The 17,762-nt window shown below is 36.1% G+C and overlaps 1 protein-coding gene across 1 annotated transcript in view; it reads right to left on the bottom strand.

Moving 5' to 3' along the window:
* LOC149781807 (trifunctional purine biosynthetic protein adenosine-3-like) overlaps positions 1–17,762 on the bottom strand; it is a 96,516-nt gene that overhangs the window by 33,410 nt on the left and 45,344 nt on the right. The window contains exons 10-11 of the mRNA XM_089935972.1: positions 14,308–14,476; positions 5,229–5,445 (exon numbers count right to left, since the gene is read on the bottom strand). Coding sequence (XP_089792098.1) covers positions 5,229–5,445; positions 14,308–14,476 — 386 coding nt within the window. The remainder of the gene's footprint in view (positions 1–5,228; positions 5,446–14,307; positions 14,477–17,762) is intronic.

Below are 17,762 nucleotides of genomic sequence, written 5' to 3'. Positions count from 1 at the left end.
TCAAAAGGTTATTATGACATGAAACTTCCATTAAATTTGGGCAAATTCTGAAGGGTGATTCTTGAGAAGTCAGTTTCTATTTTAGTATCAGTGGCCATAAAGGCATCTATATCAAACATACTCAGCTAAATTTATTGTGCTGAAACCATCATCTTTTATTTTACACTGACCATGCGCATGCCTATGACCTTTAGGACCTAGAATCTTGCAAGCCATCAACAAAGTTTGGTCAAGGAACTTACTAAAGAAAAAATGATAGTCAGCAAAACCCATTTTTCTTCAAACCACAAAGACCCTGACCTTTCACCTTTTGATCCCAAAATCAATAAATCTCTTCCATACCTTAAACCCTCCACAGAAAATAGTCGATGCATGTCATCTGGAAGTAACATTATTATACACAAACGATTTTTCTTCCATTCAGTGAAAAAGTACAAGAATTTTTAAAGAATCTTTAACTCACACATAAACTTTAAAGAAGGTACATGGCCAACTGCTTGTACCTTTTTATAGAAACCATTGTAATCCTTTCATTCAGTGATCCTAACTTCTGGCCCTTTGACCTCAAAATCAATAGGAGTAGGTTTTTTTACCCAAAGTGCCAGTCATCCACAAAGTTTTTTCCAGATATTTGATACATAAGTAATGTTATTGTTAAGAAACTGTTTCTTTGTCACAGTGACCTAACCTATGACATGTTGAACTGAAAATCAATAGCCTCCTCCTTACTCCCATGTGCAAGCCATCCACAAAGTTTGATTCATGTTCGTGATGTTATTGTACAGAAAGCTAGTTCTTCTGCTCTTGACCTTTAACCCTGTTTGCAGCTTCTTTACTACAGTGCAACCCTGCTATAACACGAATTCGGATATAATGCAGTCGTGGCGTGGCTCCCATAATTTTGTATATTAATTTGCACATGGTATTTTTTTTCTCTTCAAAGTACATGAAATAGTGTATAAAAAATGTATTATTATGGGGGAGAGATCGTGTATGAATTCAAATTTAATATGATCATGGCGTGGTTCCTGAAATTTTAAATACATGTGTATTTTTCTCGTTCTCATGGGTCAGTGGTTCTTCCCGGGTTCTTCCTCCACCATTAATACTGGCCGCCATGCATAGCCAATCATGTGCTGAAAAATGGCGTTAAACCCTACAAAAACAACAATTTTTCTCATAAAACGTTTATTATCAATTTGGGGAATAGTTCGCATATGAATTTTAAAATACAATCTTGACACAGCTTTTGAAATTTAACAACATCACCAGGTTCTTGAAGTTTTATGCCAAAATAAACATTATTGGAAATGTTACTTATTACTGGTCCATGAGTAAAACCAGTAAGGATTCACTGTGATTGTCTTCAATTAATTCTGTATACAATCATTGCTCAAACAATAGCCAACATGTGTTTCTACTTTAACTGCATGCACAACCAAGCAGCAGTTTAATAAACATAAAAAAAATTTAAAAAGTCGCCAACATGTTTGCTTAGCTTGGCGGTGTTATTAGACACAATCAGTTGACCAGTTAATAATGTCAGCTTCATTAGCTGGAAAATGAAAGGGTATGAAATTATCATGCGTTCAACTTTTAACAAATTTATAAAAGTGACTCGTGACCATTGCAGGTCTACTGCACTTAGTTCTTGGGTTTTACATGTGTATGGGGTTTGCTTATGAACTCGTTATTAATTTCCTATTTTAAATAAAAATATTTTACCTTTACGGAAAAGCAAGTTCAAAAACACAATTCGTTCTCTGCACTTTGCACCAGAAATGTTATTATCATTTTGGGGAAGCGATTGTGTATGAATTTGAATATAATACTACTGTTGTGTGGTTCCTGAAATTTTAAATACATGTTCGTGTATTTTTTTTTTTACCCAGAAAAATACTTGTTTTAGTGCATGAGAAACAGTGTGTAAAATGTTTATTATCATTTTGAGGATTAGTTCATGTATGAATTTGAATCTAATACGATCGTGGCTTGGATTCTAAAATTTAACCAGGTTCTTGAAGTGTTATGCCAGAATAAACATTATTGGAAATGTTACTTATTACTGGTCCATGAGTAAAGCCAGTAAGTCGTCATTGTGATTATCTTCAATTAATTCTGTATACAATCGTTGCTCAAACAATAACCGTCAGGTGTTTCTTCTTTAACTGCATACACATCCAAGCGGCAGACAATGCAGTGGTTGATAAAAGTTTCTCAGTTTGATAAACATGAAAACACAAAAACCGCCAACATGTTTGCTGGGCTTGGCGGTTTTATTAGATGCAAATCAGTTTACCAGTAAATAATGTCCGCTTTATTAGCTGGAAATTGAAAGAGTATGAAATTTTATATGCATTCAGCTTTTTTAAAAATTATAGAAGTGACCTGTGACCATTGCAGGCCTACTGCACTTAGTTCTCTGGTTTTATATGGGTATCGTGTTTCTTTATGAACTCATTATTAACTCCTATTTTTTGATAAAAATATTTTAAAATTATGGCAAAGCAAGTTCACAAATGCAAGTCGCCCTCTGCACTTTGCGCAATGATTAGTATAGTAACTTTCACACGTTTCTTTTGATATTCACAAAACCTGAAGTAAAAGTTATATGCACGCTAAATGCATGTGTTGATTGTTAATTATTTTTGCTGTAGTCGTTCAAGCGAATAGGCATACAAGTGTTAATTATTGGAAATTTGCAAGGGAACACATATGAGAACATTTTTGCAGTATGAAATTTGTGCAGACACCATTCATAGACCCTGGAACGTAATGAACCATACACGTGGTTCGTCTTTCTTAACCTAATTTTGCTGTTAATTTTTCCAATTGAATTCAGACATATAATGATGTGACACAATTATTTAACAGTTTAAATATGTATGCAATTTTTGCAATGGAATTACATACATTATGGATTAATTGCAAGCCCCGACAGTACAATATCAGACAGCAAGTAAACAGTGTTGATACACTGTTCATGCTGTATATATGACGTTGAATTCAGACACAATGATCTTGGGAATTTTTTTTTTGAATACTGTAAATCTGTGTGAAATTTTTTAATGGAATTATATGCATTATTGATGAACTGCATGCCACGACGGCACGATAGTGTTGATACCCTATTCATCATATACATTAGACATATGTGCCAATGAGTTGTTCTAAGAAAAAAGTAAAATACTGTAAAACCCCGCATTAACACGGCCCCGATATTAACGCGAGCCAATTTTTTGGACCCCAATTATCGCGTTATAGCAGGGTTCCACTGTACTAATGCATACCCTCCACAAAGTTTGGTAACTATGAATTGTTGAGAACTTATTTTGCTGAAACAATACTGGCAACAGATAGAGGGACAAACATCATCATAACATAATCTGTTCCACTGTATAGCATATAAAACATCTATCTATCAGATTACACATACTTAGTCAGGAACAATTAGGGTCCACTGAAAATAAATGCTGCATCAATTCCTCCAATTTAAGAAACCTGAATGCATTCAACATTTTTTGGCCCAAAACAAAAACCGTAACATTCTTTTTCTCACATCTACATTATCTAACATCTTTCTTTTTTTTTGTTATCAACATTTTAATTTCAGCACTAAGAAACTAAATTCTATGCACCAGTCTTTGATAGTGGTGCTTAATTATTTTTCTCTGTACCTGTACCCACAAAGAATACTTTAAAATTAATTTTCCCAAAACATTTATCAACCAGCAACTCTGACGATACAATATGTAATGCAAAACTGTCAATTTTTAAAGAGATAATTCTGCATCATTAGAAGACGATTTAATACTACAATGCTCTCTAATGTATCGTAAGGGTTTCTTTTTGAAGCTGAACATGGCAAATGCTGAAGGACAAAGCATGATATACACAGTGCCATGCCATTATCTTTCTTGACCTAGTGAACTAGTGAGTTAATTATCTTTCTAAAGTAAATTTTCTGTATTGTGTGTAATTTAAATTAAAATTTTATTGATTAAATGTAGTTTAAGCAATACAGAGTGCATCCTTCTGTCCCATTCATGGACCCCTCTCTGTCTACTATGCTTTATGTGCCCAGTCATGATGTCATTGCAGCCAGTATTATGTTAATACGCTAGTAACTAAATTTAGATATGTTGTCATGTTGAACCAATCAGATTGCTGAGTTGGAGCATGTGATCCAATATTGTCAGCTGGGGCATTTATACAGCAACTGGGAAGCATGCAGAGATGTGTTCTTTTCAGTGTAGATGCTGTGTTTAACTTAACATTATTTGTGGGAAGAACCAACCACCTCCTCTCCTTCCATCATGTAGTTTATTTTGGGACATTTCTTGCATAGCATACCATTCCAGCTCTGTTCTGGGGTAAAAGGCAATATCGGCTGATGTTTGTTATGATGGCAGTCATCAAGATCAGACTTAATGTGTTTCAGTGTCCCTATATACCTTGTATCAGCCCCTTGTAGCTCCACATACAGGTGTCGGACACTCTTCACAATCCCACAAACTCCCTAGAGTCTCTCTTCCTGAGGTCATTGCCAGGTTTCATTCAGTCACAACTTTGCTTTTGGCCCCCAATTTGTGCCAGTACTTAAAAGTACTCAACTATTATGCCCACATATTTCATACCCGCTTCCTACAGTGCATGTATGGAATATCAGCTGATGTTTGTTATCATAGCAATCCTCAGGTTCAGACTTATCAAGCTTCGGTTATCAATGTCCCTGTATAACTTGTATCAGCCTCCTGAGGCTCCACATATAGGTGTCAAACACTCTTCGCAACCCAACAAACTCCCCCAAGTCTTTTTTCCTGAGGTATTCCATTAGAAAAATTTCAGAGCTCGGCTGGTGCAGTGTGCCATGATGGGATTTACCCCCTTTATGCCAAAGATTATTTTATATGTACAATAAAGTTCTACTGAACCTATGTATTGCGTGTTATTTAAATTATTGAAGTAAATTTTCTGTAAGCATGACCAACTTGTACTATCACTGTAAACCAGAAAATATTAGCAAGCCAAACATGTCATAAATTTTGTGCGAAAATTAACTTGAAAAAATGATGCACACCAAAATACATCCTATGCGATGAAATATACTTAGGTACTGCTGTATATTGATTCACACAAATGATATTTTGCAAAGATGCTGAATTCATTAAAATAAAATAATTTGATAATGTTAATGTATTATGATTTACAATAGATTTCATACAAACCTGTTTACAACTCTAAAGCCGATATCCTTCCTATGGAATGCACCATCAAACTGTACTAGGGCTGCTCCTGTCTGAACCAGACTGCTTGCACACTGAAAATTATCTGAAATGGCTGTCACAACCACGACCCTACCACCACTAGTGACCATCTCTCCATCTTTAATTGCTGTGCCAGCATGAAAAACTTTCAGTCCTTGTTCAGCGACCTTGTCAAGTCCTGCAATGGGTATGTACATCACTGACACATTAAGTCTATTACATTTTAACATGCAGGCCAATGAAGAATAAATTTTGTGAATTGTGTTTTTTCCCATAAGCTTCAACAAGACAATCTGTAATCAACAAAATAAAGATCAAATGTCCCAAATTCTGTTACCTTCTCATATCCTGCAATATATATGCAAGCTATTCAGGTCTGCAAGTTAATAAAAGGTTAAACATGAAGGCTTAAATGGTGTAATGGTTAAGCAAAATTCTTTGCATGTCTTCAGTTTCTGGGTTGATGTTGTTGTTGTGGGGTTTAACGCCATTTTTCAGCACGATAGGCTATACATGGCGGCCAGTATTAATGGTGGAGGAAGAACCCGGAAAACCCCGGAAAGAACCACCGACCCACGAAAAGCTACTGGCAGGCTTTCTCACATGCCCACATTGGCTGAATCTTAGACTCGAACCGCCGCAGACAGAGGTGAGATGGCAGTGATCCGTAACGAAGAGCGCTTTAGACCACTCGGCCACTCGGGGCCCCTTTCTGGGTTGAATCCTAAAAATGGTTTATATGTGAATCAATGGTAAACCATACATGGTCAGTGTAATTTCTTCTGCCTAAACAACATCACACAGAGATGGTAACATATTCCAAGGGAGAAAGAGAGTTGGGAATGGAAAGGGGGCTGTTGGTGGCAAAGTAGCCCCAACTCCACCAGAAGCAGAAAAATGTCTCATTTTCATCCTCTGGTCTGACACCATGGTGGCCATACTGGATGCCAGATTGGCACTATTTCCATTTATGACCAATCATTTATTTTAAGACATCTTTTATGAAAACCCCATGAACATCCATACAGGAATAGTAGCAATATCAACATTTTCAAGACAGCCATGATGGTGTCATATTGAATATCTGAAGGGCAACATTTTCACTTAAAAAACCTTGGTAAATTCTTTGTCTTTAAAATTAAATCCTATGAAAAGTACAAAACTTTAGAGAACCACCAAAGAGGTCTTTTGGTGAAAGCAACATATCAATATGACAATCCATTCCATTGAAGTAGTTACAACAAGATTTGAAAGATGGCCACAGTGAAAGCCAAATTGGATATCAGACTCGTAACATTTTCATATCATCTAGCAACAACAAAGATTTACAACATGGCTGCCATGGTGGCCATATTGAATTTCAGATCAGCTCCATTTTCATTAGGATCAACTAGACATCATAAAATCATAACAGTTTTGGTGTGAAAACCCCATCTTGATATGTCATCTCTTCAAGGAGTATCATTAAGATGATTTTCAAGTCTGCTATCATGGCAGCCATGATGGATGACCAAGGGACTCTATTTTCATTTAGAACCAACTAGACATGGGGATGAATGTTTGAAAATGTTTGTGGCAATCTTGCAAGTAGCCTTTTAGGAGAAATAACAAACCTGAGCTAACGTATGTCTAACAGACAATGGACAAAGGTCTGCAACCAGTACAGCTAACAAGATGTTCACAAAATATGTCTTCATATCAAAACATGACGAAAAATTATCCTTTCAAATGGTTCTTCTATTTATCTAACATAAATGACTATCGATGTTAAAGAAAACTCAAATTTGACAGCTTTGTTTATTACTTGTGTATTTTTATAGATCTGATGCACATTTATGATTATGTGCATAATCAAGACAAAATCACACAAAAAATTGGCAATATTAATATGTCTATTCAACTATATATATATATATATATATATATATATATATATATATATATATATATATATATATATATATATATATATATTAGAGAGAGAGAAAACCTGTCTTGTGCAATTAAAAATAAAAATAGGTGTAAAATCATTACAGTATGTATTAAATTATTCTGAGATGAAATTAATGTAATATTTTAAGAACTATGAACAAACAATCACTTCCACCTAGAAATATGGTAAACTTGCATAAACCTATCAAACACACACAGACACACACCATAATGACAGTTGTCCCAGAACAGGAAAAAATAATTCTTTTTTTATGGTCCTAAAACTAACAGACATAAAAATGTTAAGATAAAATTGGTAAGATCACTATACATCACGCAGCAGTGACCAGCTCTTGTTTAATTACCATGTCAATAAACAGGGTATGAACTACAATGATTGTTTTTCCGTTATTTTGCATTGGCATTTTTCCTGATTTTTCCCCACATGAAATAAAATAAAAGGTAAACAAGTCTTCACGATCCACACTTACACAAGGCATCTCATAATTAGCATCACTTATATCCTTGGCTATTCATAAAAGTATTAGATTTTCCTTTGTTTGCTGTTTTTACTAAATCTCATCCTTCTTGATCACATTCTAGCTACACACCATTTGCCATTTTATTTACTTTGTTTCAATATTTATAGTTTTTCAATGCTATAAGCAATCTTACAGGGTGATGATGTACTCTATAATAAAAAAAATGTCTAATGAATATTTATCAAAGACACATAACCAGCATATACATGTATTCACATAACTAGCACATATTGAAATACATATATTCAATAAGAAAAACCATTAATATAGGTTAAAATTCTTCATTCAGATCGATTGATTATAATGGCTCCACCATATTTCACGCAACTTTTTGTATATAAAAAAACTAATTATTAATTACAGTGTAAAAAAATATGTCAAATAAATAATTATCATTTTGAAGTTCTGACCATGTACAAAAAATAAAGGGATCATACCTCAACAAATTCTACAGAACACACGCTACTCGACAGCCTAACTACAAAAGTACAAAGTAAACATATTTTCTGTCTCATTCTGCTCTCAATTCTAGATTTATATCTAATTACAATAAAGAACTCAAAAAGATTTTTGTTGTTATTAGTGAACGAGAGAGAGAGAGAGGATTATGTCTCAGGGTGCAAGCACATCTGCATTTAGAGCATATGTAGCCGTTATGTTGTGTAATGTTGGCAAAATGATACTTCTTCATGTAAGACGTATCACATGTTAATGTTATTATGTTTTAGTGCGCACGAAAGTCAAAACATAAATAACTGCATTGAGGTCTTACATGTAGGACTAGCAAAATAATTAAGATGGTTTGAATATTAGTTAAGGGTGTAATTTATTGGTAAATTGTATGCAATGATACCAAGTCCACACTGTCAAGAAACTAAGTGCAACTTGTATTTTTAGAGTTGCAATAATCTCATCATCAAAATGCAATAAATAAATCATGTTTAGTTAATGCATGTGAACACGTGCGCATGTGTGCGAGTGTGAGAGAGAGATGAAAAAAGTATGTGTACAAGACTACTTTTTCAGGGCAGTTTTTATTTGTAGCTTTTGCAAAGAGGAAATAAGACTGTATTTTGAGTTACCTGACGATTGTGATAATCCTCATGTATTACGACCGTACTATATTCCATCAATAAACACTGCTAATTAACAATTCATTCTTGTTTTAATTACGATGTACACTGTCATAAGATGTATAGGGGGCTCTGAACAGAGGTAGTACCTTTGTTGTCTGGCAGCTGCACTCTCCAAGTGGACGGATGCACTGGTCTTCATCCATCTCCCAAATCTCTCATGTCTACCTCCAAGAAGGAATCATGCCCGGCATACCCCAGTAGACCGTTTCAGTTGGCAGGCCAAACAATGTATGAAGTTCTACAGGAAGTCACCGGCGAGGGCAGAAGGTCTCTACAGATCAATGGCCAAGTGTTCGGGACCAGGGCGCACCATATGTATTAGTGGATAGCAGCTGTGATCGACCAGCTATGGCTCAAAATAGCAGGGAAGGCAGATCTCTTCAGCCAGGGTTGGCCATCAGCCTAGGAGAGGGAAACTCCTATATAAAAACTACATACTGCAGACCTATCTGTCACCATCCTGGCTTGCTGGGTCATGGCAGATGAACCCCAGGTTTAAAGGGTGGGACCAGTTTGTGCAGACTGCACTCCACCTTAAAGCTCCATTCCGCAGGCATTAAGAAACTGTACTGTCTATGTTCGACTCAATCAAGCCCTGCTGCGATGGGAAAGGGGCAAAAATGGCAGGTAAAAGTTGTCACTTGAAGCCCCAGTCCCAATCCTGCATGCAAGCGACTTAGACCTTTGGCCATCTGGTGTTGGTCTGGAGACAGGACCATCACCCAGCAGCAGCCTTAATAACCAAGCAGCCTTTTTTAAGGACAGCACTGCTTGCTCTGCATGGTGAGGGGTCCAGAAAAGACAGCCTAACCAAAGCTCGTCTCCTTACACCGACCGGCCAGTTGGCCTGCTGCATCCAACATGCATCTTCCAATGCGGTCAAAACATAACAGATAAATGCCCCACCTGCCTCTAATCGTGGAAAAAGACTAAAACTGACTTGTTGAACATGAGAACAATGCTAGACTAAGCCGACAGCAACAGACCCGAACAACACTCTTGCTTATTCGCACATGAACTCTCTCAAATTGGTGTTGACATTGCTGCACTTATCGAAGTCCGCCTTTCAGAGGAGGGAAGTCTGAGAGAATTCGGCGCTGGATACACCCTGTACAGGTCAAGAAAACCAAAGACTGAAAAACGACTTTCAGGAGTCGGTTTCATGGTCAAGGACTCAGTCACCACCAAGTTAACAAACCTTCCCACCGGTCACACCAACTACATCATGTACATGCATTTCCCATTAGGGAACCAACAACACACCACACTCTTCAGTGTGTATGCTTCAACACTCCAGGCAGATCTTTTGAAAAGGATAAAGTCTACAATAACCTGTGTAGTCTTCTCAAGAGCATCCCAGAGAGTGACAAAATATTCATCCTTGGAGATTTCAATGCAAGAGTAGGACGAAACTCAGAAGCCTGGGAAGCCATTCTTGGGAAACATGACGTGGGTGGCTACAATGACAATGGGTGCCTGCTTCTTGAACTTTGCGCAGAATCACAGCTCACCATCACAAACACTGTATTCCAGCAAAAAGACAGCCTGAAAACAACCTGGATACATCCTAGATCAAAACACTGGCACCTAATCGATTACATCATAGTACGCCAGAGGGATTTAAAAGATGTCCTTCATACCAGAATGATGCCCAATGCAGAGTGCCACAAAGATCATTGTCTTGTCTGATGCTAGCTCAACTTCCACTTCAACCCCAGGCCCAGACAATAAGGAGGTACCACAAGAATGAAGCTACAGATCAAAAACCTGTTGTCTGAAGACATCAAGGCAGATTTCAAGATAGCCTGCAGTCTAGACTTGAAGAACCTAACTTTCTGCCAGATCTACCTCCAGAAGAGATGTGGAATCACATCAAGACTGCCATTCTGCAAACCTCAGAAGAAATCCTTAGACTCACCACTAAGAAAAACAAACACCAGTTTGATGAAAACAACCAAGAAATCCAAGAACTGCTTGCCAAAAAGAGCTCAGCGTAACAAAGCCAACCTCGCTCAACCATCCTGTCTACAGAAGAAAGCAGCCTTCCGCCTTATCTGCAGCTCCCTCCAGTGCAGTCTCCGGGACATACAAAATGAATGGTGGACAAAGCTTGCAGAAAGAACCAAGCTGTACGTTGACGCTGGTGACTACAAGTGGTTCTATGAAGCGTTGAAAGCAGTGTATGGTCCTTCCTTCCAAATACAGAGATGGCCATGAGCTACTCACTGATTTGACCTATTCTGTCGATTCTTGCCCCCAATCTGGTTTCAACTGGAATAACCAAAGTACTAAGCAAGTTTAATTATGGTGTAAATAACACTTCATAGCCATGTGTTTGTTGTGACAATGTGTGTTGTGTTGGCTTGACTTCGTTTGCAAAGATTTAGGGAGGATGACCATAGCTATTGCATGTGCACTTGTGGCTGATGAGCCCAATACCTGACATGCACTCTCTTTATGGAAATGAAAATCTGTCAATGTGCTACTTAAGCCAGTGTCCATACAGAATTTGTTATAAGGACAAGTGATCATACGCATTACTTATTATTCAAACTCACCAATAAAGATAATAGAAGGGTATATCCTTGAATAGATTTGCAATAAAATGTTGATTATATCCAAGTCAAAACTGAACAAACACATAAAAGCTAGTATATGTATATATATGAATTGATTTAATTAAGTCCAGAAGTTTTAAATTTACAATAGAAAATTACAAGGTTTTTATATTTTACATTTTCATGACTATAATGCGACAATAAGCCTAGTTGACCAAGAGTCTGTGGTCTTCACTTTAGCATGTACTGAGATGTAATTTTTGTTGTATAAGAAAACATGAAAGGGCTTAAAAATTCATTTTAAAATGCATGTGGTGTTTTGTTATGGTGACAGACTTTATAAGGAGAACCGATTAACGATAATATTTAAAAGTATGTTCTGTGAAGTCCTTTGTCCATTTGTACATAAACACCAGTCAATATTGCAATGACATTAAGACAGCTTATGCATCAATCATTGTATTTTCTGACCAACAATTAATTATTCATTTCTGTAAAATCAAAATGGCAATATGGTATTATCGATCTTTTTTGCAAACGTAAATCTTCTTAGTAGACATTTTATGTCTGATAATTTAATGGATTTTTCGAAAAATACAAAGTGATATGTACAAAAAATTATGATACATTTAAAAAATTACGATTTTGATAACTAGATTATGTACAAAAAATTAATTGGTACAAACAAATACATGAAATACGGTATTTCAGTTTTTTGTGTTGACTCAACACAAAATCAGTTTTCCACACATTATTCATTCACTTTTGATTTTGTGAAAGCTGGTTGTTTTAGATTTCCTTTCGATTATAACTGCCTCAACTACATTTCATTCGCAATATGAGTCATCGTGTACTTATTTAAGGTTGCTAAGTCAAAGCAAACTGTGTTATTATTAAAATTATCTTCAAAGCATTGCTTTTTAGACTCATTTATCACATTTTGGAGACATTACTAAAGTTTAGCGCAGTGGTACCTATGATTCCAAACCAAGAGATGAACTTCATTCAGTCCAATTTAAAATCTTCAATGTAGATGCAGTTACGCCATGATGTAAACAAGGTCACTATAAATGCAAGTACTGAACCAAATGCTATTATTGTTGTTTTAATATTTGTGTCACTTTTTAACAAGTTAGGTATTTAAATTTTGCATGCAAAAATGTAATTACTGGTAACTTTTGACATCTTTAATGCAATAATGCAAAAATAAGTTACTGCTATTATCAATTAAACATCGTGCTAATGCTCAATGCCTGTCAATCCAATGAAATGATGCTTATCACATAGTACACTTTGCCTATAGTGTGTGCAATTTAATATTTTTTATATTATAATGTGTGAACATATCACTTTATGTGATTCTGACTGGTCCAAATAAGCCCATGAAATTATTGTGCAGTATTCTCTTTTCTGACTGGCTGCAATCGTGGAAAAACTTTGTTAACCCCGCCTTCTGGGATTTTTTTGCTTTTATTGAACATTTTTGGCTGCCATTTTTTGATTCAATTTGTGAAAGGGAATTGGAGAAAAATGGTCTCATCTGTTTCAACATTGTCAATTTATCCCCACAGGGGTTTGTTTTATAACATATCATAACATGTAAAACGGCAAAAGCCCCAAGACAAGAACAATAACATGGTCTAAAGTGCTCTCAGTTACAGATCACTGCCATCTCACCTATCTGCGTGGGTTCGATTCTTAGATTCGGCCAATGTGGGTATGTGAGAAAGCCTGCCAGTAGCTTCTTGTGGGTCGGTGGTTCTTTCTGGGGGTTTTCCCTGGTTCTTCCTCCACCATTAATACTGGCCGCCATGTTATAGCCTATCATGTGCTGAAAAATGATGTTAAACGCTACAACAACAACAAGAAGTAAAACTATGGGTATTGCCCAGATGATAGCGAGGGTAGGGGTGGGGATGAAGGGGCATTATATCTGAAGTTCGGAATCCACCCTATATACAAGCGAACTAAAGAACACAGACATAAACTGGTCTCCCCAAATGAAATAACTTATCCAACAATGGCATATTTATGCAGTAAATATGTGATGCAAGTCTGACTCAAAAAGATATTTGTTTACATCTTCTGTACAACCTAATGTTCCAAATCAAATACTGCGAATATCTGGTCACAAACACATTACAGTACATATGTGTATTTATATATCCAGTAATCTTCTTTTCACAATAATATCACAACAATGTCATGTTTAGCTGTTATGTGGAATTTCAACGTAAACACTGGCACTGTGCAGTGTAGGCCAACTCAAACTGGTACTGTTCACCATATCAATGTGACATGACAATCATTGGACATTTTGTGTTGACAAATAGTTTGTCTTTTGTAAATTGTTCAGTTTATTAGGATTGATGCTTAATCGTTGATTTATAGTTATCAAAAATGTATAACATACTTTTACTGTTTAACTTTGTTTGGGACATTTATTTATGCACAACAAATGAAAGGTACAGCGTCTCTCAGAATGAACAAAATTATTCATTCTTTCTATCTAAATAATTTCTAGTGATAAAAAGAATCACAAATGAGAAGAGATTTAATATTAAATTTATGAAACTTGTTAAATAATGTCCAGCTTTTGCTTGCCAAGGCTATAGCTGGACATTATTCAACTCATTTCATGAGTTTAATATCTAACTGTTACCTATCTGAAATATATATTTAAAATAGGTAGAAATTCTAATAATCCATGATAACAGTCCATTAATAAATATACAGTGAGTGATCAGCAGGAATAAAATGTCTATCGTGTACCAAGACTTGTAGATCATGAAAAAAATGCCATAATTTCATGTCAATTCTTTTATAGGTCATTACTGAGATACAAATTTGGATAAGCTTCTCAAATTTATACCTGTAATTCTGCAGCCCTTTTGGTAGGAATCCGGATAGCCACCACTGACTACAACAACTCCCACAACCTTTTTGTTCAAGTCAAACTGCGGCTGATTAGCAGCAAGAGTTCCATCCACACAGGCTCTGCAAACTGAGTACAGATCGGATTGCAGAAGGGGCAGAATGGACTGAAATAAAACAGAACCAATTCAACGGACAAAACAGGCTCATGTCAAAACAAAATAATATTTATACGTTGAACCATCTCTGATATTCCCGAGTGATAAGATTTCTGGATGCAAGACTGGCATCAAGGACATATGATGGGCACCACTTTTGTTAGCACCAACTAATATCATAAGAAACCTTTTGGCTGGCAAAGCCCTACGTTGATATGACTATCAATTCTGGAGGGTGCAGTAATACCAAGATTTTCAAGATAGTTGCAATGGTGCTAGACTGCATGCAAAATGGCATAATTTTCATTCAGAACCAACTATATATCATAATTAGTCATCAAGTGTTGACATGACTTTCCATTTAGCTGGAGTTTCAAGCTGACTATCATGCTGGCTGTACTGGACATTATATCGGCACAATGTTTATTAATTAACGACAAGACATAGGAAGTCTTCTGGTGAATACCCCATGTTAATACAACTTTCTATTCAAGCTTAGTATTAATAAGATTTTAAAGGTGGATTCTGTGGCAATCATGCTGGATGAAAGATTGACATCATTTTAATTTAGGATCATAAGAAGTGTTTTAGTGAAAACCCCATGTTGATATTGACTATCCATTAGGAGAAGACATAATAATGGCCACTGCTGTGCCCTTACTGGGTATCTGGCTGCACCAGTTTCAATTTAGGTCTGATTAATCATAAGATTTCGGATGAATCAGAGATAGACTTGTCCATTCATAAGAAGTCACAATAACAAGAATTTCATTACAAGTGGTGGCTATATTCGATGTCCAAGCAGAACCATTTTTATTTTGGACCAACAACACATCATCTAAATCCTTTCTTACCATGTCATCATTATTGCATTCAGGAGCAGAGCAGTAAGATTTTCAAGATGGCTTCTGTGGTGGTCATATTGGATGTCTAAGTTGGTCATCAGATGGGCACCATATTTATTTAGGACCAACCAAACACCATAAGTCTTTCAGTGACAACCTAATGTTTATTATAACCCTACATTCAGGAGAAGTAGCAATGATGATTTTCAAGATGGCTTCTGTGGTGGACATACTGGATGAGCAGTGCTGTTTTCATTTTAGACCAACTAGGCTTTGAAATTAATGATTTTGTCAAATTTCAAGGCAATCCTCCAAGAAGTTTGGGAGTAGTAGCTATGGACAGGAGAACTTCACATAAGTGATGATGGACAACTGTCTATGCCATTAGCTTTTATATTGACAAGATTTAATTCTGTAAGTGAATTATGTACGGCATGCAAATAAGAATGATGACAGGAATTACCAAGATGTATATATACACTCCTGCAAAAATAATAAGTTCCTTGAAGGATCCAACACTTCAATGGCCAAAAAAGGATTTGCTGGACTGCTGAAACCATACAAGATTTTCAAGATTGGATGTAAGATATAAGTAAAAACTCAATGGCAATATGACCCTCCATTCCAGAGGAGTAGCTATAACAAGATTTTCAAAATGGTCACCATGGTGGCCATATTGAATACAAGATAAAAGAAACAATTACATGTCAAGATGACCCTCCATTATGGCTAGGTAACTATGAATAATTAATTCAGGATGAATGACTCAAGAAAGCCCTAATGGAGGTATGATTGGCATTATTTTCACTCAGGACTAATTAGACACCACAAGAAATCTGGTGAAAACCAATGTAAATATGACTTCACAAAGACACTATTCAGGGATTCAAGATTAAACCAGTTTTCTTTTTATCTGCAGTGTTGAAACCATTTCTTAAGCAATAGCAAGAATTTCAAGATGATGATGGCTATACTTTTCATTTAGGACCAGTGCATTTCCGACTGGTAATTACTTAGTCCAAGTTTCCTCTGACCCTTGCCACCCCATTTTTTGATATTTCGACATTTATGCTGGAGTGTAGGGTCAGAGCACATTCCTTATTGAAACGTTGGAATATGCCGATGCAATTTGGTGTCGGCATGGGGTAGCCGCCTTCTAGCCGATCCAGCACACTTGAACGACCTTTCATCGAGATATACCTGCATGAAATCGATAGGAATGTTATTTATTTTCTCAGAAATTGTGATCATAGCATTCGTTACATCTTTAATCCGCTGACACACAAGACGAAAGTACATCATTGCTAAAATTTGACCTGGATCTGGCCATTTGTATTCCAAGTCATGTGATTACACAACTCTTGCAACCTACATCTCAATGACATCAGAGGTCATACAATCACATGATATCAACAACAGACCATTTCTAGTGTTGCTGTAGGAAAACAAATCAAACATATAAGTAAAAGTCATGTAATTTTTATAGAAAAATAAAAGCTCATAAACTTCTCAAAATATTTATTGTGAAAACAATGACGAAAATCGGTAAATGTTACAGAAATTTGAAGAAAACCAGATTCACTAAAAAGAGCATGTATCAGTGTGGTAGTCAAGTGACACCAAACAAAAATTCATCACTGACACGTGCTGTGTTCTTCTTGAAAATAATAAAAATGAGGACTTTGTATAGCACCTAATCTTTAGAAGCGCTTTACAACACATATAAGATAAAAAACATAATAATATGATTACAAAAACAAACACCATGAAATTAGAAAACAAAAAAAAACATGCTGAAAATATTTAAGGTAGGAAACATTATTAGGTCTTTAAGTTTGTTCTTGCAGTCGAAATAAGTGAGTTTTTTAAGAGCACTCCTGAATGGGATCATTGTTTCTTTGTGTCTAAGTTCAGTGGGCAACTCATTCCACTTTGCTGGGCCCTGGTATGCAAAAGAACATTGTCCATATGACTTTGTTTTCAAGGTGGGAATAATGAGTATACAATTGTCAGAAGAGAAGCATAAGTATCTTGGTATATACACATGGGTGAGGTCAGATATGTATGTTGGACTGGAGTCTGTCAGTTAAATGTAGTACAGAGAACAAATTTTGTGTTTGATTCTGGATCGAATGGATAGCAAGTGTAGGGTACAGAGCAGAGGGGAGGTGTGCTCTGATCGTGGTACTCTAAATATGGTTTTCTCCACCCTGCTGCGATACCAACAGGTTTCTGTTCGTTGTTCTCAGAATAAATATGTTAAGAATTAAGTGTGCATTATATTTATTTACAAACATTAAGTGACTTTTATATATGTCCAAATTCTATGTACAACAACTTGGGACATTTGTTTATTGTCGATATCATGTGACTATATGACCTCTGATGTCACTGACATGTAGGTTCCAAGATTTGAATAGTCATGTGACTCGCAACGCAAATGGCCAGAT

Source organism: Sinohyriopsis cumingii, chromosome 15 (genome assembly GCF_028554795.1).
Source record: "Sinohyriopsis cumingii isolate HCF-2022 chromosome 15, ASM2855479v2, whole genome shotgun sequence".
NCBI classification, from domain to species: domain Eukaryota; kingdom Metazoa; phylum Mollusca; class Bivalvia; order Unionida; family Unionidae; genus Sinohyriopsis; species Sinohyriopsis cumingii.
Note: the sequence above shows the minus strand (reverse complement) of the source record. Positions and strands in the feature narration are given on the sequence as shown.